This window comes from Rhipicephalus sanguineus, chromosome 3, assembly GCF_013339695.2.
Source record: "Rhipicephalus sanguineus isolate Rsan-2018 chromosome 3, BIME_Rsan_1.4, whole genome shotgun sequence".
NCBI classification, from domain to species: domain Eukaryota; kingdom Metazoa; phylum Arthropoda; class Arachnida; order Ixodida; family Ixodidae; genus Rhipicephalus; species Rhipicephalus sanguineus.
The window spans coordinates 219,640,238-219,663,863 of record NC_051178.1 but is presented as its reverse complement, the minus strand read 5'-3'; the positions used below and the strand labels follow the sequence as shown (position 1 = coordinate 219,663,863).

The window sequence follows — 23,626 nt, the reverse complement described above, 5'->3', positions numbered from 1 at the left end:
CGCTGCCATTGTCTAGGAACTACTTCGTTTGTAGTGCGGAGGCATGCAAAATATGAGCAATGCGGCCTCGTGGGCAGAGCTTATATTTATTCTTAGGCTGTCACGGACTATAGTGTTTCTATAACTGCCAATTTTGCTGCTTTGTGTTGCAAAATTCAACAGCAAGAATTTTGCAAAAAGAGTACATTTGGTAAATGAACTTATCAAAAAAAGATAAACAAGAATCACCTCCGATGCCGATCATACGATCGAGCCCGGACGCGCTTGGTGCCTCACCGGCAGAAGAAACTCTCTAACCATCTTTACCTCAATACTGCCTAAATACAATCAAATATCACGATTCTCAAAAGAAAAAAGAAAAAGAAGCACTACGGCATGTGAACATCAGCATCGTTCTTGTGTACCAGATCTCGTTATGTGCAGCTCTCGTTTCGTCCTGACCGGTGGGCAATAAATGAGCGAGTAATAAGCGGCGACTTAAAAGTTGAGAAACAAGATAGACAACAGTTTGTGAGCAACAAACAGATGCCGTCTGCACCACGAAATCGAGACCGCACTCACGCACGACAGCATGTATGAGCGGTAGTCGGTTCGGTGCGACATAAGCAAACCGTGAACAAAAATAACTAAAAGATTACAGACCAAGAACAAAAAATCATTGCATCCCCGAAGAGCTAGCCCTTGCTTGCCCAGCTGGAATGAGTCGAAATATTTGCGTGGTTTTCAGACAGACAGTGCCGAAAATATATGACATTGACCACTTGCGACAAGTTCGTGCCGCCGTACATTATCATCATTGACCCTCAATGGATGCAACCTTTTCAGGATGTTTCACAGACTCATTTCCTACCTAAACTGCATCACTTGACACAAAATTCAGTGCGCCAGAGCGAAAACAACTGACTGCAACTGCAACCGCACACATACCTTCCATACAAACGCGGAGCTTCACACATGCCAGTGGGTTGCCAGATCCCAGACAGCGCCGCCCGCTAGGCAATATGGCGGTGCCCACGAAAGAAAACGTCTATAGGGGATGTTTCCGTCTGTGCCACCAGCTGGCATGGCACCTTTCTGACCAGAATACGTACAGCTCCGTAGAAAGGAAATAAGGGTGGGATGGGGCAGCTTGAATTTGAGAAAGAATCAGCTTAATTTTGGGGTCTATATGGAGGTAGGACACACGTGCGCCAGCTTGCTGGAGAAAGGCGTCCTTAACTTGCCAGTGCGCACTCTCTGCAACTCACCGAGTTCCCGTTGCAGCCGTCTGCTGTTTACTATTTCTAAGTTTCGCAGTCCCAGATTCACACAGCTTCTTACCTTGACGACACGCGTGAAGGCTGACACCGTTGCATACTTCCTGCACCCAGTACTGGCCTAAGATGCCTTCAAACACAGCCCGTGCATATTACAGTCAAGGGCGTAGCCGAAGCGGGAAAGCCTACAGAACGAGCAGCATTCTAAAATTTCGCTTTCAGTGCGCACCAGTGCTCTCACAGAAGACGACACTTCCACTGATCCTGCCCAGCACATCCCACTGACGGTGGTGCCAGCTTTACCAGTGGTGAGCCTCGCGCCAAATATTTAGACCAGACTTAAATGGCAAGCGTGCACAGGGCACAGCTGCCAAGAGGTGTCCCTCTTTCACCCTCGATTTTTCTTCTTCTGGCACATGCACCATGTAATAATTAGAGGCTGGATTTTGAGGCATTAAAAAAGCTTGTTTTAGGCGCAGAAAATCGGCAGGCAACACATCGTTTTAGGCCTCCATTATCATAAATACAGGCACAATAAACGTTCACATAAATGCAAATAATTTCAAATGAAGACATGCGCGACCTCTATCTACGACAGAAAAACAAAAATGTTATTGCTAACAACACTTAAACATAGCCGTGCAATTGTGCTTTGTCACAATTGCACGGTCTCTCAAGTTCACAGAACACGGTCTCTCTCATGTTCAGCACGGTGAGTCAAGTGTCCACTGTCGAATCAACACACTCCTGGGTGTCTTTTCGGCATGACTGAGAAAATAAGAGCAGGAGCAGGCAGCCAGATCGTTAAAAAACCAGAAGGAAGGCATCCTTCTATTGGCCGGGCCGAATCGCGTAGAGCCAATTTCTCCCCTGGCAGTGAACCACTGACGCAGCCAGGCGGAGTGGGGTTTCAACCCCCCTCCCCCCCTGTGGGGTTTCAACCCCCCCTCCCCCCCTGAAACCTTTCAGTTTTGCATGCGTGTATATACGCGCACACATACAGACGCATGCACAACATACGTAAAGTATGGTTGAACCGCCTCAAAAAAAAATTCCTGGCTACGCTACTGCAGTGAACAGCTTAAAAAGTAAATTACAAACGAAACAAAACCTGCGTGCACATCATATTTTTCTTTCTTTCTTTCTTTTTGTTTTTGCTCTTTCCTCTCAGCTAACGGCTCTCCGCGGTTTCGCATACCCCACCCGCTCGCGTCATGTCAGCGCGACAGCGAATGCTCACCGGCATGTCCTACATCTCTGCGGCTAGCGGTTGTTTCCAAGAGTTGGTTGAACTAGAGGACTAGGCTGAACCCGATAGTTCCCAACAGTCAATGTTACGCGATAACATGAATAATAGTCTCAAACAGCACCCGGGAGTGATACTTGAGGCTAAATAGCGTTCATATAGCATTCATTTAAAAAATAGCCATTTATAGGCATTTGTAAGCATTTAGGCACGAACACCAAAAGTAGGCATTTATAGGCACTATAAAAACACTATAAAAGCCCTACTTAACCTCTAATTCATGCTCATATATCAAAATGGCGCGACAGGAGCGCAGGGAACAAAATAGGCATTTGCCTAAAATCCGGTCTATAGTAATAATACTATCAATGTGCAGTGATTTGAAGGACTATCCACATGAATGCCTGCACATGGGGAAGGTCTCCACAATGGACAGGCAAAGCTATGGCAGGTGGTCAGGTGTTACATGCTTTCCTTTGACTCTGCATAGCTATCTGTTTGGATCACTGTCCTCATTACACAGAGCCATCGTGGTATTCTAGGGACAATGCACGGAGAAGCAGTCACTCCGACACTCACTTGAGTGACTGCGGGCGAGGCATGCTTCAGCAGAGCCGGGCCACCAGGTTTGAGGCTGCCTGCAAAAGGAAGCATTCATGGCTGAGCATCTTTAACACATCACGACTCCCCAGAATTGAATTTGGTGACACCATGCTTAGAACAAAACTACTGTTTGCACTTTGAACGCCCTTGGCAGAGGGCAGCAATGATGGTCTCGTACTATTCTTGAGAACGTTCTTTCCCTTCCCCCTTGTGTGCCCTCTTCTCCATTTTTCAGGACCCGCAAAGGAAGGCATCTCCACCTCACCTTAGGCCTCCATCTTCCCCGGCTATTGCTTCCAGCTGTGTGCATGCGCACTGGCATATTGTTTGTGAAGTGATGACCTTGAAAAGCTGATGCACACAAGTAGTTGGTTTCACACTACATCACTCAGGAAATTCAGGTGTTTGCAAGGAAACAATCCCAGAGTTTTCAAGCGCCTTGAAAACATACTTTCGAGAGTGTTTAAGAGTTTGCGCATGGATCCTGTAGGATGAAACATTTCGGCATTATGTTGAAGCTAGCAGCTATTTAGTCAATTTTCCTTGCTAATTTCTAAATGTATTACAGACAGCACCTTTTTCCATAATGATAACTAAAACAGTGGGCGGTTTCTCACAAACGACGATGTACTGCAAGTGACATTCCCTGTTTGACAACTTCAAATCACACACTGTAACTCCCACTGTTACCAGTGAGAATTAGGCCTTTCTTCTAGGAATTTCTAATCGTGCTTATCACCGTGAAATTACCATTGTCAGGCGAATTGGCATATTATCGTCAGGCAACCATAATTTTGCGAAATGCCATCCTCTTGTTCTACGAATACCTCCTACAACCCAACGCTTTCTTTTTCACTGACTCGCCTATTACGTTCCTTCTTTTTCTGTTTAGATTGGAGGAGATACACACACACACGTGCTAAGGAAAGCAGTACCACTGATTGAAACATCGGCTCCAGTGACACCCCGTGTTCACGAATTTTTATCTCTGCCCTGAACTTAGGCTTTTCGTAATTTGGAAGTGGTAAAGGAATACATCTACCTAAGGCAGGCACTGATCCTAGCCGTGAGACTGAAGTAATTAGAAGAATAAGAGTGGGGTGGAGCACATTTGGCAGGCACTCTCAAGATCATGAATGGTAGCTTACCCCTATTCCTCTGGAGAAAGGTATATAGCTGCACCTTACCGGTACTTACCTACAGGGCGGGAATCTGGAGGCTTACGAAAGGGGTTCCGCTTAATTTGAGGTCAAAGCCACGGAAAGGAAAATGATAACCTTAAGAAAGGGGAATCGATCAAAGGCTCATTTTCTTCTTGTGTCATGAGTGTCCATGTTTGCACACCCTGTCTTTTTAGAGTGAATGCTTATCAACTAGCTCAGCTCTTCTGTTATTCTAAGTGTCATCCATCTCCCTCCACGTTTCTTTCTCCTTTCCTTTGGTTGTGTGTTTATACTACATTACTGTTGCTTTTCCAATGAATTTCTGCAAGTACAAATGTAACTTCTGTAAAGCATATAGCTCCACGCTGTCCTCATATGGAGACACATTATATTAGTTTTATTATGGGCTGTAAAAATGTGGAAAAACATGCATGTTCTAGTTTGGAGTATGTTTATCAATAGTATCTGAACCAAAAACATTTTGTCTACCACTCAATATTTATTCATGCAGGAGAGGGTTTTCTGAAGCAGCGACTGAAGTTTAAGGTCAAGCACCAAGTAAGAAGCCAAGTGCAAGAGCCAAGGTTGCAAGCCAAGAGCCCATGTAGCATTATGTATTTGGCAGTAGCTGCGGGATAGCACGAGAGGAATATGCAATGTATGTATGAACACACGAATCAAGTTTGTATTTGGCAACAACATAGCTCCAAGTTTTCTTTTCTTTCTCTCTGATGCTGATGGCATTGCTACGCCTACTCTCATCACTGACATTTGCAAAATCTTTTGCTTGAACAAAGAATTACTACACTGAAAAGAGTTTTAAAGCAGTCATGAACCAACCCTCGGGCTTGGTGAGAAAACACATCCTGCAGATAGCAGACACAGCTATGAACAGCTCAGCCAAATATTGCAGATGTGAGCATCAAGGAGAGTTTAGAAGCAGAGCGCGAAGAAGTTTCTCAGGCACCCTATATTCACAGAGAGGCCTGTGCTCACTTTCTCCGAAGCTGCTGGTACCTGCTCTTCGAAGTCAACCAAAAGATAGCGTGCTATTGGCCAACAGCTGGCATTTGAATAAGATGCGCATTTGAATAGATGCGCTTCTTACCACAGGGAGCCGGCGCAGCGCTACGTAGTCTCATAACATTGCACAGCGAGCCACACTTGCACTCAGAAATCACAACAGGAGAGAGCGATTGCGTTTCAGGTCATGACGCATGCTGCCATAACACCTTTCTCCCTTCCATCCTTCCCGCGTAACTTTCAGCGTGCTCATCGGGACAAGAGCATGCAAGAAATCCCTGCAACATGGCTTGTTTTTGATGGATTCGAGAAATTTTTGCAGCGATCAATTCGTGAGGCAATAAAATCCAAGACTGAGGTCGTTGGATTATTGCTAAGAAAAGGGGTTCAGGACATCTTTAAATTTCACACACACGTCACAAGAAGAAACGTTTCTAGGCAACCCACTACAAGCCTTGGTTACTGGAATAAAAAGACCACCTGCCAAAGAAATGTGTGCCTGGATACAATTCTCTCACCGTCTTCTTGGCAGTTCACAATGTTCATGAGTAAGCACAGATATCATCTCTATCAGTAAAAACAGCAGACTTATAAACATGCATGCAAAAGCCATGAGTAATGACTCTTTTAAAAACTTCCTGTGCTTCGCTCACATCCAGTTCTCTCCAGCTATCTAGTGCCTGTATTTTGCACTGGGTTAGATACACATGTTGTTCGTTTTCAGAACTGCTGGGTCTACCAACTAAAGTTACTATAAAGTCTTCCACTGCTCGCTCTGTGTCAGTGCACTGCTTCTCTCTGGTCTTTAGCATAAGGTCTTTCAGAGTTCTAACCTGCGTCAACCACCCTACACCAAACTTGCATTGCACATTTCACTCGGACAAGACACCCTCAGCAGGTCTTATCAATGAATGCTGGAACATCAACATTTTGAGCATCATTTTTCTTTGAGTAGCGACAGACTGGAACGACTTCCTATCTTTTAATCTCCAACTCAATAGTCTCTGCATATGTATTGCTTCAAATGTTATACATGTGCATTTATACACACACATTTTATTTTATTTGTGTATAGGTGATTACAATTGTGTGTACGTGCATTGATATGAAGATATGTATACAACTGTAAAGTATGTATTACCTTATTTGTAAACTGACACTGTTTGCCCCACCCTTTATGCAATACACTCATATCGGGGGTCTTTAAAGAAAATAATTTGGCTGACTAAACTATAGCCCTGACCAGACACTATGCCACTGCATTACAATGGAAAAAATCTAAGACATCAGCAGCAATATGCACAGCCAATCTAAATGCCTTGTAGTTTTCCTATTCCTTCAGTGAGATCCCACGGGTGCATCCTCAAATGACAGAAACCAAGCATGTGTGCATCTGTGACCTCAATTTGTTTCATTAGACAGAATCTTTTGAGGCCCAATAAATACTTTTATTTATTTGAAATGATAACGAAAAGGAACGAGAAGGTGCATCTTGCTGGATCGAGGCCGCACATTAGACAGTGCTCTTGTCTTTTGAACATAGTGTGCAATATCTGATTTACTTATTTTTGTTTGAATGTGACAACTACAGTTTTCTTCAATAGCTGAATTTCTTTGGGTCGTCAAGCATTGCCATAAAACATGTGCCAGGCATTATGCCATTAATTATGCAGCCCTAGTAAGTATGTCATCACCTATCACATTTGTCCAACTGATGCTGCTCTACAGAATGTAAGGGGGACACACTGACTTTTATCTGAATCTAACCAGGCACAATGATCAATAATAACTCTTGGTGTTTTACGTCCTGAAACCACAACAAGGGACACTGCAGTGGAGGGCTCCGGGAGTTCTTCAACGTGCACCTAAATCGAAGCACATGGGTCTACGATTGCGCTAAATGGAATGGCAGATGAAGCATACAGTGATGCTATTGAGGACGTAAGACTTTGAGTGATTTCCGCAGCAGCAAAGTTTTAATTTTGGCGCACTTTGGAGCAGCAAAAATTTTCATATTGGAGCCCTTTGGAGAAGAAAATTTTACGCCTGGGAGCACCCTGAAGCGCCTAATTTCACCTTCTGGAGTGCATTCAGACGCCTGAATAATTATTATGGCATACCTGCCAAGTTCAAGGAATCTGAATCCGGGAGATTTCTTATATGGCCCCGTAAGCATAAACATTGCAGTCTTATAATGGCTTAGAGTGGCCAAACAAATGATGCAGGTAGGGATTCCCAACCACAGTAGAATCTTGGCGATACGAATTTCATTGCCCAAAATTTCGTATCAGCAAAAAACTAGCAAAATCTGTTTTCAAACTAGGATATAAGCACAAAAAATTTATTTCCATTGAATGAACTCTCGTATGTCTTTCTGGGACACACGTGAACGGACCAGTAAGGGACGGCCCTAAGTGCCCAAGTCCGCTCCACCACAGCCATAAGCGAAGGTCAACAGGAACCCCGAAACGCTTTGTGCCTTTTCTACGACTATATTGCTTTTAATCTACCGCTGCATTAGCTGCGTACCTTCGGAGCTCATGGTCGCTATTGATGATCGCGTCGATAGCAAGCGCGCTTTCGAGCGCAGCGGTTGCGGCAAACGGCAGTTCCGTTTTTAATCCGCGCACATGCCTTCAAAACTACGTCGTTTGTTGATATCTATGATCGCATCTGCCACAGTTTTGTCCTTTTGTCTGTAGCGTTTGTGGAAAGCAGCGTCGCTTCGACTGGGTGAGCACTGGGCGTGCGTGCACTTTCGGAGTTCCGTAGTCGCCATACATGAGCGTGTCAAGAGCGACCGCGGTTTCATCCACAGCGGTTGACTGACACCCAAAAATACCAAGATTGCAATAAAAATTCCTAGATTGACTTTTTAATGTCATTATTCAGGCTAATTCATCTTTAACAAAGTATAAAGATAGTTCATTCTCTGGCCAAATTCTTTCAAATCTTATTGCAATTAAAAAGACACAAATTAACAGCCACTGAAGGTCTTTTTTTTTACATTTTCTGTTAAGAGAGAGAGAGATAAACATTTTAATGAAGCTGGAGATGCTTGCCTGGCTGTTCGCCTGACAGATGGCGACAGTTGCAACAGACAGCTTCGTCAAGTTCACTTTTCTCCCTCGATCATTGAAGGCACAGATGTGATTGTCTGTAGCGCCTTTCTTGTGCATGCCGCTTGCGAGGTGGCGATCAATTTCTAATCTTCCACATTTGTAATCAGCGTTGCATTATTAGCAGTTGATGCCTTTTTAAATGCGAAGCATTTCTTAGCAAACTTCTGCGACTTTGAGCGTATCTATCTGCCTGTCTGCCTGTCTGTCTGTCTGTCTGTCTATCTGTCATCTGTCTATCTATCTATCTATCTATCTATCTATCTATCTATCTAGCCGCCTACGACTTTGTGCTCTCCTGGCCGTTTCGTTAATCGGATGTATACCAAAATTGGTGTGGCATTACATCACCTCATTATGAACATAAATGACAAGTCATAACATGAAAATCGTGCCATGCATGTCATTAACAGCATGATTTACATTCCAGGGCCTTGGGGCTCTTGCAGCCGTTCCGTTAATTTCATATATGGCAAAAGTTGGTACGGCGTGACAAGAGTTCATGACGAACATAATGACAGGTCCTAACATGCAAATCATGACATGCATGTCATGTGCACCATGATTTACATGACATGGTCTCGCGGCCGTTTAAATGAATGGATATATACGAAAACTGGTACGACGAGACATTTCTGTATGACGAACATAACTGACACGTGGTAACATGAAAATCATGACATGCATGTCATGTACGACATGATTTACATGCCACACTCATGACGCACTCGCGGCCGTTTAGCTTGCTTGATATACACCAAAATTGGTATTGTGTGACACCACTGTATGACGAACGTAAATGTGATGTGGTAACATGAAAATCATGACATGCAAGTCATGTACATACGACACGATTTACATGCCACGCTTATGGTGCGCTTGCGGCCGTGTCACTAGATTGATATTGCCACGCCCACTTGTTCTTTTATTTTGATGTATTCGGGTTTGACCAGCAAGGACGGTTACCAACGCTCGACGCTGTCCGCGAAGCAGTGTTCGAGGAACTTCGCCACCAGCGATATCGCTGGAAAGTTCGATAGCGCCTGTATAAAAGCCGACGCGCTTGACCGCTTGTCAGTTGATCGATGGTCGACGCTCTGTACGCCGCTATCAGTGCACACCGTGTGTATTGCTGTAAATTAACTTTCCGTTTCCCCGCCACAAGTTCGGCCAAATAAACAAATTCAGCTTGAAAACGCCGACTGCTGTGTTCGTCGACGTCACAACCACGTGACAATATACACCAAAATTGGTATTGCGCGATGTGACTGTATGAAGAATATGAAAAACACTTGTTTTTATGTTGATTGCGTGGCGCATGTGTGGCAAGGCTGCCTTGGAGGTATAAAGCATTGACAATCGCCGCAATAAAGTCAGTTGATAGTCAGCGCCTGTGTGTGTCGTTTCTTCCTTTGTGGTGCGTCTTTACGTTTGCGCTGTAAAAGTACTTCTAAGAAAAACAGTTGGTAACATGAAAACCATGACATGCATGTCACGTATGTCGCGAATTACATGCCACGCTCATGGTACATTTGTGGCCGTTTCGCTAGCTTGATATACACCAAAATTGGTATTGTGCGACGCAAATGTACGACAAACATGAATGACAGGTGGTAACATGAAAACCATGACATGCATGTCATTTACGTCGTGATTTACATGCCACGCTCACGGTGCATTCGCAGCCGTTTCGCTAGCTTGATATACACCAAAATCGGTACTGCGCGACGCGACTGTATGACGGAAGTAAATGAGAAGTGGTAACATAAGAATGTTGACGAGGAAGTCATGTAAGACATAATTTACATGCCACGCTCATGGTGCGCTCGCGGCAGTTTCGCTCGCTTGATATACACCAAAATCGGTATTGCGCGATGTGCCTGCATGACGAACATAAATGACAGGTCTTAAGATGCGAATCATGTTATGCATGCCATGTACGGTATGATTTACATGACACTGTCATGGTGCACTTCCGGCCGTTTTGTTAACTGGATATATACCAAAATTGGTATGGCATGACACGAGTGCGTGATGAACATAAATGACAGGTCATGCATTGTATATACCAAATATACGTTTCACTGGCATGGTATATACCAGATTGTGCACGCATGCGTGCATGGAAAAGATGCGATATACGGTGAACTAGATGTCATGGCATGAATAGTTTCATTTGGCTCAAAGACAAACAAGGCGATGTATGCAGCTCTTTGCTGGCTGCTTTGCATTACATCTATTCGCACAGTGCGCGGGATCTGCCGGTTTTTTCACTGGCTGATAGCTATCCTGTGTACTTTCGACCAGCTTCACAATTGGCCAAATATTCTTGTCACTATTTTTGCTCTTATGTGAGAATGGCATGACGGAAAGGCTGAAAACATAGTCTTTTCGTCTCTTTCCATCTGGCCGTTTTCATAATTATGAATACATACCAACTTTTGCAATCGCCAGTTATACTTTTGCTCTCTTTCTCTCAAAGTCTGCTGGTCCAGTAGTTATTAGACTTTGCACAATGAATTAAGTCACGCGGCGAGGGTGAACTTTTCATGTGCATTACAACACACCATTTTTCTTTGCTTCAGAAAGCAGCAATCACTCGGGGCACTTATGGTGATACGCGCGTGCATGCTAAACCCTTACGACAACAAAGCTTCAAAAGGTGTCATAGCGCTATAGCAGACACGGATGAAGAAAACACAACAGGGCGAGCGCTTGTGTCTTCCACCGTGTCTGCTAGAGCTATGATACCTTTTGATGCACTTAACCAACTAGCCGAAAGATCCACGTTGACATACAAAGTTTCATTTCCCCCCAGTATCCGGCATATAATAATTTTGCCTTTGCTCGGCCCGGCAGAATATCAAATCTCTTTTAAGTGAAAAACAGCGAATAACAAAAATAGCTGTTTATAGCCTTGCCAGTTGAAAAAGCGTGATTACTCAGTAAAGCCTGTCATTAGGCTGCATAATGTGTAACATTTCCAGAGGATATGAAAAATTTCTAAATTCAATAAAAATACGCCAAATCCCTGAAAGAGGTATACAATCTCTAGATCTAGGAATAAATCCCTAGGGTTAGCATCACTGGAACTTTATATCAATGCCTCCTCAATTGGATTACTTAGTAGGCAGTTACAGTTTAGAGGGATCGAAATGCGCAGTACGCTAAACGACCCGTAGCGCTTACCGTACGCATGCTATATTTGAGATTTGCGTAACCGTGTTTGCGTGGTTAACGTAGCGTACGTAAAACATGGCGGTGGTTTTGGACGCTTGCTTTGAACTGAATTCAGCGTTGATGTGGACGGATCCACTTCTTTTGAAGCAAACGACTGTGTAAAATGGCTTTGCTTGCCTTCAGGTAGCTTCGACGACCGAGCATTACGGATACCTTAGCATCGTTTTTGAGATCGCTTCCCATTTCAAACGTCCCTAGGCCTAACTAAAAGATCGGTGTAAACAAAACTGCAACATAAAAGTTGCCACTTTTGGTGCGTGGTTCATATATGTTTACTTTAACTGTTACTAAAAAAAAGTAGTATTATTGCTGTGTGCGGGGATGCAGGCGAGCATTTTCAGTTTTTTTCTTTTCACTTTTCTCAACGCATTCGCCCTCTGCTAGGTGACGCCGCCGTCACACCTTGGACACGTAAACGCTATCCCACTAAGCTATAACACGCTGTCCGCAAGGAACGTTTGCGGCACAGTAGTGCTGTTCCCTTAAAGGCCAACTCCGGCGATTTTTCGAGGTCGATGGATCTCGGTGAAATTCGCTGGGTACGTTCCTTTGCACGTTTCCGTCATTTATGCCAAATTACAGGCTTGAGACATGCGCAAATTGTTTGCAAATGAATTTTAAAGATTGTCTGCAAACGTCCTCCTGGCTTCCCACAATTATTGGCAACATTGCGTCTGTGACGTCAGTGTTGGCAAGGCGGCGGAAGTGACGCAGCCGAGGGCACCGTTAACTTCGGCGCTTAGGCCGCTACAGCGAGCGTCTGCTGTGCACAAGGCGACAGACAGCGTTGGTTTGGCCGGCGCTTCGCTGGTCGTCCCGGCTGTCACAGTTTTCATACTCCGCGCCGGCGTGACCGGCACGCCTTGCACGACTTCCGGTTCGTTCGTAACAACGTCTACGTCATACGTAGACAGTACACTCGGTTGGGTTTCGGTTTCGGTGTTGCGCTTTTTTGCTTATTTAAAATTATTCTCCAATTTGCCGAGCATTTCTGCTATCGGACCCGTAACAGGAGCGTCTCAGGAACATAAAAGCACCATTACTTTCACATGGCCAAAAAATCGCCGGAGTTGGCCTTTAACCCTCGCTATCACACTAATGCTAAACTATAACTGCCTAATGCTATATGCGGTGGGTTTGCAAAGAGCCTGGATCAGATTGCATGGAGTTAATATACAGATTGAGTTGGATTTTTGTCAATGTGGCCAGATCACACACAGATATTTTGATTTTCGGGACCTGCCAACTGTACAAACGTAAGAAATGGTCCAGGAGACTTGGCAGGTATGTTACAATTAAGAGCTAGTCAGGCAGAGAGAAAATGTCCTTTGGAGCACTCATTTTTTCACTCAATTATGCAACTATAAGGGTGTCATGCAGTTGGATGTTCTGGAATAACCTCTTGGGTTATTTTCTTGACACCACCATAAACGTGAAACTGGATCAATAAAATTGTACATTATGAAACACTCTGAATACAACTATGTGGTCATCAACTTGCAGAGCTCCTGCCACAAATCTATAAACTTGATGTCAATAAAATGTTGTGCTTTAAATCAGCACAAGTAGCAGACAAATGACAACATCCAATAATGATTTAACGCCATTCTTAAACTGTTAGATTCAAGAAGTAAATATGCAATACTGAAAAGTGGTTTTAAACTCAAGGGCACGGATAGTTCTATAGGTGAAGATTTTTGCCAAAGAATTCATGACATCCGAACAAAATTGCGGGCTAGTGCGAAACTGAACTGCGACAAAAAAGATAAGGTTTCACTGGCATTCAATAAACTATACATCAACAATGTGCCTTATGTCTGGGATCTGAATGATAAAGTTCCAATGCGAAGAAACGGCAATATGGGCATGAACCGCCCGATAACCAGAGGCTACACGCAGAGGCAAAGCAGGAGTTGAGATGGCAGGGTGATAATATGAGCCCTTCCACATGCGTTAAACATTTTAATAATAATAATAATAATAATATCTGGGGTTTAACGTCCCAAAACCACGATATGATTATGAGGGACGCCGTAGTGGAGGGCTCCGGAAATTTAGACCACCTGGGGTTCTTTAACGTGCACCTAAATCTAAGTACACGGGCCTCAAACATTTTCGCCTCCATCGAAAATGCAGCCGCCGCGGCCGAGATTCGATCCCGCGACCTTCGGGTCAGCAGTCGAGTGCCATAACCACTAGACCACCGTGGCGGGGCGCGTTAAACATTTTCATTTATCTTGTCAAGTACCTTGTAATGCCCACAATCCTACAAAACCCAAGGATAAAAACTTATGAATCTTAAATATAAATGCACGAAGCTTAGTAAGTAAAACAGATTCTACCGAGGCTACACTAATCGAATATGACCAGCACATTACTGTACTCACTGAAACGTGGTTACACAATGAAATAAGTGATTATTTAGTTTTTGCTGTGAGTCGCAGTGTCTTTCGTAAGGGCCAGAAAAATAAGGGTTGCTATCCTTGTCAATACAAGCAATTGTTTTAGCGGATGTCCTCGAGTGTTTGCGTGTCGAAGTAACTTCTTGCGATCAAAGCTTTGTGCTATACGCATGCTACAGGCCACCAGACGCTGCTCCTGAATATTTGCAAAAAATGCAAGACACAATTCCACAGTAAAAAAATTTTCATATAGGGGATTTCAATTGAGACTTTAGCAAGACGATTCAGGTGCGAGGATGCACATGCAGGGGCCCCAAGCGTTTTCGGATGGCACCCTGGCAGGCAATCTCAGTAGCGCAAGACACATCGGGCAGGAAACCCTCCACACCGAGTAAAGGCGAGCAAAGTGTGTGCCTTTTCGCGTTGACAGACTTTAACATCAGTCTACAGTGCACACTCCCGGGAGCCTGTAGATTTTGCAAACCCACAACTCTACATTCTATAAAGGGGGGTCTCAGATCCATTGTCAATACTGGTGGGAGACAGGAGATACTTTGTGCATGCTACCGCTGGGCTTACGGATGATCAATTCTGTAAAGTGCTGATGCAGTCTACTCTTACACTATGTAGTTAAAAGTCAGTTTTGCACTAGTGCTGCCAAGCCTGAACAAAGTGTGGCGCTGGGTGGCCTTCTTTCTTTATTTCTTCCTCTTTCTTTTCTCTCATTTCTTTCTTTCTCTATATACATATATTTCTTTCTATTTCTCGCTCTTTCCATCTTTTCTCTCCCTTTCTATGCTACGCTTTACTCTCCCCTTCTCCTTGTTGTACTATGCTATACAAGGCTATGTTATACTCTGCTGGCGTGCCTGGATGGCCGAGTGTTTAGGACGCGCACCTTCGGATGTCGCCTCGTGAAGAAATTTTTGACTGCCAAGAGTTTGTTTTCTCACCCATCAGAGTTTTTCCATCCCACGCCTGACAAATCGTCCTGGGAGCGAAGAAGCTTTTTCTGTTCATGGACTGGCACAAACATCCAGCAGCCAACTTACTGATCCTCCGACACCATTTGCAAACCAATTTGACAACAGAGCACATCATTCGCTGCTAGTAGAAACATCCATTCTGCCGACCTGCCCACAACAGCCGCAATGTTTCATGTGATGTCGACATGACCTGGAATCTCCTTAACAAACATTTCATGACACTTTGGTGCAGCATAAAGCTTTTGTATTTTGCATATCGAATACTTTTGTTTGTTCACATTTTTTTCTTTTTGTGGTTCGAGGAAAAATAGAAATGCCAAATCAGCGTTGTTTATACAGGCCTATTACGATCAAAACAAGTGCTTAGACTGTGCCATTTACACAGCTAGAAATTACGTCCACACTATTCTCTACGCGTACTTATGAGCCCACCATGCATCAAATCCCCACTACGATTAGAGGAACATGCATGACGCCGCTTTCGCTTTTTGCCGTCGACGTCTGATTATCGCACACATGCGCTTGCCTCCGAGTACACACACACGTCCCAAGTAAGGCACAAACTAATAAAAGGCTGGGCTTTGTACGCACGCACCGAACACGACGACAACATAACTTGTGAGCTTCTAGAAACCACGCGAATGAAGTCGATGCACGATGAATGCCTCGGATTTCGGCCGCTGATCGGCCTCCTTCCCAAAGTCTCAACACGATGCTCTCTCTCGCGCAGCCACGGCCTTGGGTTTGCATGCTTGGAAACTGCACTCATCATGAAAAGGCGTTGGCGGCCACAGACCGCAACAAAGCGCAGCCGTGGGAGGCGCGTGGTACTACTACGCGCTCACTCGCAGTCGCCGAAAGGGAACCCAGTTGTGATTCGACAAGCGTTTACCAACATTTTTCGACGCAGGTGACCCTCCTCGAAGGGCGGGTACACTCGTTCACTGGAGATGTGCTACTCACATAAGCGAGTACTGCAGATGGCCCTCGCACGCTTGGTTCGACGCAAACACGCTCACTGCGGTCCATCACTTTTACCGACTCTTGACAGCAGCACTGGCAGCACGCAGCACGGCAGCACCCTTTCAGTTGGTACACCCAGTACACCCCAACTAAAGTGTACTACCGTACTACCCCAACAGCAACTGAAATCCATTTCGGGCCACGAAAGTGGCGCCATCTTGAGCGCTACAGTCAACGCCTCCTCTAGAAAGATGCCTGCGGCACCTGCGGCGTCGCTTGCTACATAGAACCCATAGAACTTGCTGGAGTGGAAGCCGCCTATGCGCCCCTATTGGGGAGAGTGAAGCCGCGCCGAGCGCACGGCGGCCATCTTGCCAGTGGCAGAAAGGAGCCAAGCGCTGCCGCACGCATGCTTCTTCGCGCTGCCGATGAAGTTGCTTGCGTTTGTAAAGCAATGAAATCAAGTAGCTCTGGGTGCAAACATTTATTTCCGACTTGTAAGCAGCCAAATGACATATATAGAAGATAATTCACCTGCACAGGCATTAGGTAGAGACGCGCTTAAATTAATCGACGCACGGTGAAAAACATGATGACCGGTGCCCTACGCCCTTGACAGACGTAGTCTCACCTTATTATTGATCCATTCTCGGTTTCGGTCCTTCGTCATGTGGCGTATGCTCACTTTTGCGTATTCAGCGATTTGCTTGCACAAAGTGTAAACGTTCAAGCGGGTCGAAGTCAAGGATGTGCTGCTCCAGTTTATGGAACCACTTTTTCTCGGAGGAAGCTACCAGGACTTCCAAGATGAGGTGTTTTGCCCTTCGTCACCGTTAAGATGGCATCACATTCAGTCTGTAGCTACCAGTCCTTTCTCTATTTCTTCACACATGCCAGTGACGTCTTGCGCCGGTGAAATAATTCCACCTCTGCTCTTCCGTTTAATGAAAGGTGCAACTCACCTGAGTGCATCTGTGATGCACTGCTCACATGTAGTTGTTGTACGAACTTTTCGAGCATTCCCATGCATGTAACACAAAAGAAGCTACAGTAGACTCTCATTAAACGGAACCTGAAGGGACCAGGAAAATGTGTTCCATTTAACAGGAGTTCCGTTTACTGAGAGATGAACTGCATTGTAGCGTTCAGGTACGAAACCAATCATATCGGAGTCAGTTGTTCCATTTAAGCAGCAGTTCCGTTTAACAGATTTCCGTTTACTGAGAGTCTACTGTATTTGCCGTCTAAAAGACGTCTTGAACGGCTACCAAAAAGGGCTAATAGACGTCTTGGTCAAGACATTCCCGTAACCGTAGACGTCTTTTCGACGTCTGATAGCTGTGCTAATGTCCCGCTAGTTTACGTCTTTAAAAGACGTTTTGACAAGACCAAGTTAAGGCGTTTTCTAGACGTTTTTGTTTTTTCGGCGTTTTCGAAATTTTGGACTTTCGAAATATAAAATAAACTATTATAACTGTCTTTGCAGCATGTTTGGTCGGCCGCCTGACGGGTACCATAGGAAGATAGCGATTGAAGGGACCGAAAGAGCTCCCGCGAGAGCACTTTCCTGTTTTTTCTCCCACTTCCTATGTCAGTCGTCGAGCAAGTGACCAAACAATCAAGCAAACATACGTATACATACCCGTTCACCCACGCATGTCCTCACTGTTGCATATATAAATTTTCGACGCTGAGTTTACTCGCGTTTATTGCAGACCGAATCAAGTTGTTGCGGTCACTCATATATGCCGCGTGAATTATTGACTACTTCAGCACACCATGGCATACATATCCAATTTTCATATAAAAGACATCGGTTTATAATAAATTTGAACACGTACGCAGGGGATCAACACGTATACTGTACTACATAAATGACGTTTAGCGGATGGTGCGCAAATAAATAATCGTGCTTCTCAGCAACAATAAATTATCCCATGATGTTGTCAAATCGGCTTTATTAATGAATAAAGCACAACCAAATGTGGCACAAAACACGTCGGAAAGTGACCGCACAAGGTGAAGCTGAGTGGCACGGCAGCAACGTAAATAAAATTCTGCATGAATGCACTCCAAGTCTCGTCAAAGAAACTGCACTGGCTTCCGCATTAGCTGGCGTGGTCTCAGGCCCAATATCTTGCACAAACAGCAGTGAAGAAAAGCTGCATACAGAGAAAGCAAGTAAGCTACGCAGGATTTACAACAAATAACAGATCATCAAGTCACTCTAAAGAAACATTTCCAATTACAGATATGATAAAATCCTGTCATGCATTAAGTAACGACAATCAATCAAACCACAGGCGAGGCGCCTATACGGTAGAAGCTTTGCACTTTGTCAGCGACAGGCCGGCATAGTTGTAAGCATGCTTGCTTAAAGGCCAACTCCGGCGATATTTCGAGGTCGATGGATCTCAGTGAAATTCGCTGGGTACGTTCCTTTGCACGTTTCCGTCATTTATGCCAAATTACAGGCTTGAGACATGCGCAGATTGTTTGCAAATGAATTCTAAAGATTGTCTGCAAACGCCCTCCTGGCTTCCCACAATTATTGGCAACATTGCGTCTGTGACGTCAGTGTTGGCAAGGCGGCGGAAGTGACGCAGCCGAGGGCACCGCTAACTTCGGCGCTTAGGCCGCTACAGCGAGCGTCTGCTGTGCACAAGGCGACAGACAGCGTTGGTTTGGCCGGCGCTTCGCTGGTCGTCCCGCTGTCACAGTTTTCATACTCCGCCCCGGCGTGACCGGCATGCCTTGCACGACTTCCGGTTCGTTCGTAACAACGTCTACGTCATACGTAGACAGTACACTCGGTTGGGTTTCGGTTTCGGTGTTGCGCTTTTTTGCTTATTTAAAATTATTCTCCAATTTGCCGAGTATTTCTGCTATCGGGGCCGTAACAGGAGCGTCTCAGGAACATAAAAGCACCATTACTTTGACATGGCAAAAAAATCGCCGGAGTTGGCCTTTAAACTATGTCGGCCTGTCACTAGCGTGCGTGCGTGGAGCCATGAGCTGTAACGCGCAAAACATAATTACTCAACATAGGGCGAGTCGCCCCGGCGCGTATAGTTTCGCGTTCGACCACGCGGTTCAACCTAGCAAAGAACTGTTCCCATTTTAATCACAATTCTAAAACCTTTCAGTAAAAACGACGAAAAGTCAGGTGCACTTACCGAAAAAAGCACTCTATCCGAACGTGTACACGTTCTTAGTTGTTTGTCTGGCTGCAACGAAGGTGGTGAGCAGAACAATCGCTTCTTGAAACGAACGTACCGACGAACGTACCGTCGCAAACACACAGTAAAGTTTGTTTCACCAAACACTGATGGAAAATATGCGACAGACAGTATGATCACCGTTACTTGATGCGAAACAGCCCGTAATCCGTTCACAAACAAAAGCTGACAACGCTACACAAAACGCAAATGACCGCCGGCCGTCGCCTAGCTCTGCTGCCGATAGAGCCGCTGCGAACTGGCGCCTGGCGCGAACTAGTGGAGGAAGAGGGGAAAGGGGGAGGAAGGAACAAGTATTCTGAAACAAGCCTCACCCTTCACTTGACCGAGCTGAGCACAGCGTCACCATTCAACAGAAAAGACACAACGGTTTTCACAAAGTGATCCCGCCTATTGCTCAATATTTAGTGAACATTCCTGCCAATAGGTGTATCTGCCATCGACATTGAGTCAAGGTGGAGCGCCGAGTGAAAAGATGTTCTCGAATGCAGGGGTAAACCCCTGATCTCCACTAGGAGCATGCGCTGACATGCGCGCTTCGACAACACCCGCTTCGAGCCTCCGACTGCGTAGCATCAGTAGCATGCTTGCCTGGCATGCCTGCGTTTGCGTCTGTTGTCGTTCGCTGTTGCGCGAGCGTTGCGCGGCCTTAGCCGCCTTGGCTTGAAAATAATATACTTACCAAACTGCTGATAGAAACCGGCGTTGCGGAGCGAAACCAATTATTTTGAGGGATTTGTTTTCTGCGTCTCTTCTTTCACTAAAGCGACAGTCACCGCTCTTTAGACATGCCGTTTGGCATCTTTGCGCTCGTGGATAAAAACAATGTCTAAAAAATGTCTCAAAGTAGACGTTGTGGACTTCTTTGGCAGAATACACTCTGGCTATGTCGTAGCTGTTGAAAACGGTAATAAACAGTACGCAGGCATATTTGAGAGGCGAGTGCTTTATTTTGCAAAAATGTCTATTCTTGATCTTCTCGTATACCAAGACGTCTATAGCCGTCCGTAGCCGTTTCGAGACGTCTTTTAGAGGTTTTGTGTTACATGGGTTGAAGCCTGCTATGTATGGCACCACGAAACCGACAAAAGCAGAGATGCTTTCGGCTCAGTATCGGCCTGCAGGGCTGATGGTCTGCGCCTGTCAATGAGCGTGCTTTTTGCATCTGCTATGGCAGCAGTACAGCAGTAGTGGCTGCATTCAAGATGGAGACAATGTCTTGGGAGCAGTTTCCTGAACTATAACTTCCGTCTAAAGTAATAATGAAATAGAATTTGTTCGTTTTATGCAGGCGCTGCTATGTTGCAGTCCTCAAATGCCCATTATTTGATATGCCAAAATTACGAGTTCCCGGCAGAGAAATAGGCCAGTAGATTTCCAATACAGTACTAATAGGCAAATAGAATGCCAATAGACAAATATACTACGAGTACGCCAATGGACAAATACACAATAGGCAAATGGAGTGCCAATAGACAAATACACCAATAAACAAATAGAGGTCCAATAGACCAGCACGCCACCTATAGACCCATACGATACCAATAGACCAATATGTTCTATAATCCGATAGGCTATTGGTTTTTCTATGGGTGATTTTTGCTAGGGAAACAACAGGTGCTTGTATACAGCCATGGCTGTGCAGCTGTTGCATTGTTATGTCCGCCTCATCCACGTATTAACCCAAAGAGGTTTCGGCATTGACTGGGTTTGTGTGTCAGCAGGTACTTACCCTAGCAAAAATTCCCAATAAAAAACCAATAGCCTATTGGGTTATTGACACCCATTGGTCTATTGGTTCTATAGGTCTATTGGAACTGTATTTGGCTATTGGTCTATTGGTTCTATATCAGCCTAATGGACCTATATTGGTGTATTGGTTCTCTATTAGCCAATTGGAATTATATTGGCCTATTGGTTCTGTATTTGTCTGCTGGCATTGTATTAGTTTTGTATTTGCCCACTTCTCAGCCCCATTAGAATTAGTCTTGCGCAAGTGTTTTATGGGTGTCTTTTCGTCATGCAGAAGGCCCACACTGTGGCAGCGCCCCTGCAATGATAATCACAGTGGATGAATGAGGCATATGTTCAAATATATTCTCATAATCAAAACTACAAGTGCTTCTTATGGCCCTTGATGATGTTGGCGACCTTGCGGGCGACTATTTTGCCAAGGCAACTATGTCTTGTGTCAATTTCTTCTGGACTGCCTCATCCGCACTCGAGGAAGTGCCTGAAAGATTCTGTAAATAAACAGAGCCATGAAATCAGAAAACAGTAACACATGTTTAATTAAAGTTTACCTTCGAAGCAATGTATAGAAAGTAGGCGGCACAGTGAGAAATTATCTAGACCTTAATTCACTGCACATGGTCACAATGTTGCAGGAGCTGAACCATAGCAAAAAACTGAGTGAAATATTACACACCCAACTGTGGCTTATTGCGTGGAAGAAAACAGTATATCGGCAAAATTTTGCGGCAAAAAAAGGAAGGAAAAGAAAGGGGCAAATTTTTTTTTTAAAATTAAGCAGCACCTTATCCCGTTTACACGCTTGCGTCCTGTGTTTTTTGAGCTGTACCCAAGAATGAACTGCAAACTCGTCCTTAAATTACAGCAAACTCAATAATCACTTACTGTCTGTGACGTGCTCTTTTTCACGATGTTGGTGCGACTATCATACCTAGAGCATGCCACTAAATCTCAACTTAAAGATGGCATGAAATAAATTAAGCTAGGGTAGATTCACGATGAGGCAACGGTAATATGTAAGACAGTAGTAAAGGCAGCTAGATTCCATATCGTTGCAAGCCCAACACAGCAGTCAGGCTGCAATGAGTTGGATATAACACACGTGCTGCATGCTCTGTGTTAATGCAATTAAGCCAACAACATTAATAAACCCACTCCTGCGATAGCCCTAATTGGGCTGCAGTATGTAAAAATAAAAAAAATATGAAATAAAAAATCGCACCAGTGCAGCACATATGCTATGCACATTTTGTATAATGAATTATCATGTGGCCTTCTGTGGTTCTTGTGACATTATGTCGAACAAGTATGATAAGCCGATTGGCGCGCACTAAAACACACAAACAGCATCGACTAGAGCGTTTTACTATGAGGCGATAAACGCGTTTTCGGCTTAACACGCACGTTGTAAATACTTACAAAGGGCTTGCGAGACTCCAACTACACTCACGAGCAGGGCGCCTGTCCTTTACCTCTAATCTATGCTACGTTTTTTTGTGCATACTGACAAACACAAAAACAAACTGCAATAATATATGCGCTCAATCATTCAACTTCTGAGAGCGTGTGGACTTGCAATCGAGGCGTCGCTGGTCTCGCTGTCATCAAATACCGGAGACAAAGGACGAGGGACTTGTTTTCCCGACCTTTCAGCTTCGTCCCAAGTTTGAATACAAAAAAAAAGTGATATCAAATAAATACTAAATAGGAGTAACTACCATGCCCACTCAACTCACCAAACAATCGGAGCACATGTGCCTTGTTGCTCGTCTTGCCATTATTCTTGGTGCCACTTTGTAGAGTCGAAATCGGTCGAAATCCAAGACATTTATGGTTCAGAACGTCTCCATCTGGTGCACGCTGAACACAGTCTTCACGTTATCGTCGCGGAAGCACACTAAAGCAAACATCGTGCAAGCAGGCTTACGCGAAGCATCGAGATCACACAAAGCGCGCGCTATGGCGACAGACACAACGTTTTGGCTTAGCTTGGCCGCAGGCTGGGCTTGTCTTCATATCGGCCGAGCGCGGATGGCCGTGCGCGCCAAATGCACGGTCGGTCGCGTTTGCAGATCCACAATTCTTTCTCCTGTATCTTTACAGCACTGCTTATATTGCTTAGCATAAATAGTTATAAACTTTACATATTATCCAAAGCTTATCTTAATTAACCAAGGAACGTGTAAAAAAAAATGTTCACACATGCAGCGTCGCCACGCCGCGCACCGTCTCACCTTTTTTTTTTTGTTGTTGTTTGTCACCTGGCTGGTTCTATGCCGGTTGTGATCTCATGGCGGTTTCTTTATTATTATTCTGTGGTGTCTGTGTTGTCGATTCCTTCGCAAGTTCTTCTTTAGCGTGTTTTACTATAGTGCCCGTTTACCGCACGGCATGTACGGAGACACCGTACCGCCGTGGTCGACACGCAGCCTTTTTATATAACTTTTAGTCGCGTGAGTTGCTAACTGCACACGGTGTCTCACGGTGTACGATTAAGCTCAATCGGGATCAGACTTATCAAAAGTGAATTAATCCCGTCTGCAGCTTGCGTATAATATAGCCAATCATGATCAAGAAATCTGATCGGGATCGGGTCCGACGCGCTCAATCAGTCATAAGATGTTATAAACAGCT

The 23,626-nt window shown here is 44.7% G+C and overlaps 1 protein-coding gene and 1 long non-coding RNA gene across 3 annotated transcripts in view; both read right to left on the bottom strand.

Annotated features, from left to right (window-relative positions):
• Window positions 1–16,174, bottom strand: part of LOC119388316 (amyloid beta A4 precursor protein-binding family B member 1-interacting protein) — a 254,968-nt gene extending 238,794 nt beyond the window's left edge. Inside the window, exons 1-2 of one of the 2 annotated variants that reach the window (XM_037656020.2) lie at window positions 16,002–16,174; window positions 3,082–3,140 (exon numbers count right to left, since the gene is read on the bottom strand). In XM_037656020.2, coding sequence (XP_037511948.1) covers window positions 3,082–3,104 — 23 coding nt within the window. In that variant the 5' untranslated portion in view covers window positions 3,105–3,140; window positions 16,002–16,174. The remainder of the gene's footprint in view (window positions 1–3,081; window positions 3,141–16,001) is intronic. The other variant, XM_049413910.1, reaches the window with a different exon arrangement.
• Window positions 16,175–21,312: 5,138 nt separating this feature from the next.
• Window positions 21,313–22,961, bottom strand: LOC125757978 (uncharacterized). Its single transcript, XR_007415620.1, has 2 exons — window positions 22,729–22,961; window positions 21,313–21,483 (listed from the first exon to the last, which is right to left on the bottom strand). It is a non-coding gene; the product is annotated as an uncharacterized LOC125757978 (long non-coding RNA).
• Between the last annotated feature and the right edge of the window lie 665 nt (window positions 22,962–23,626).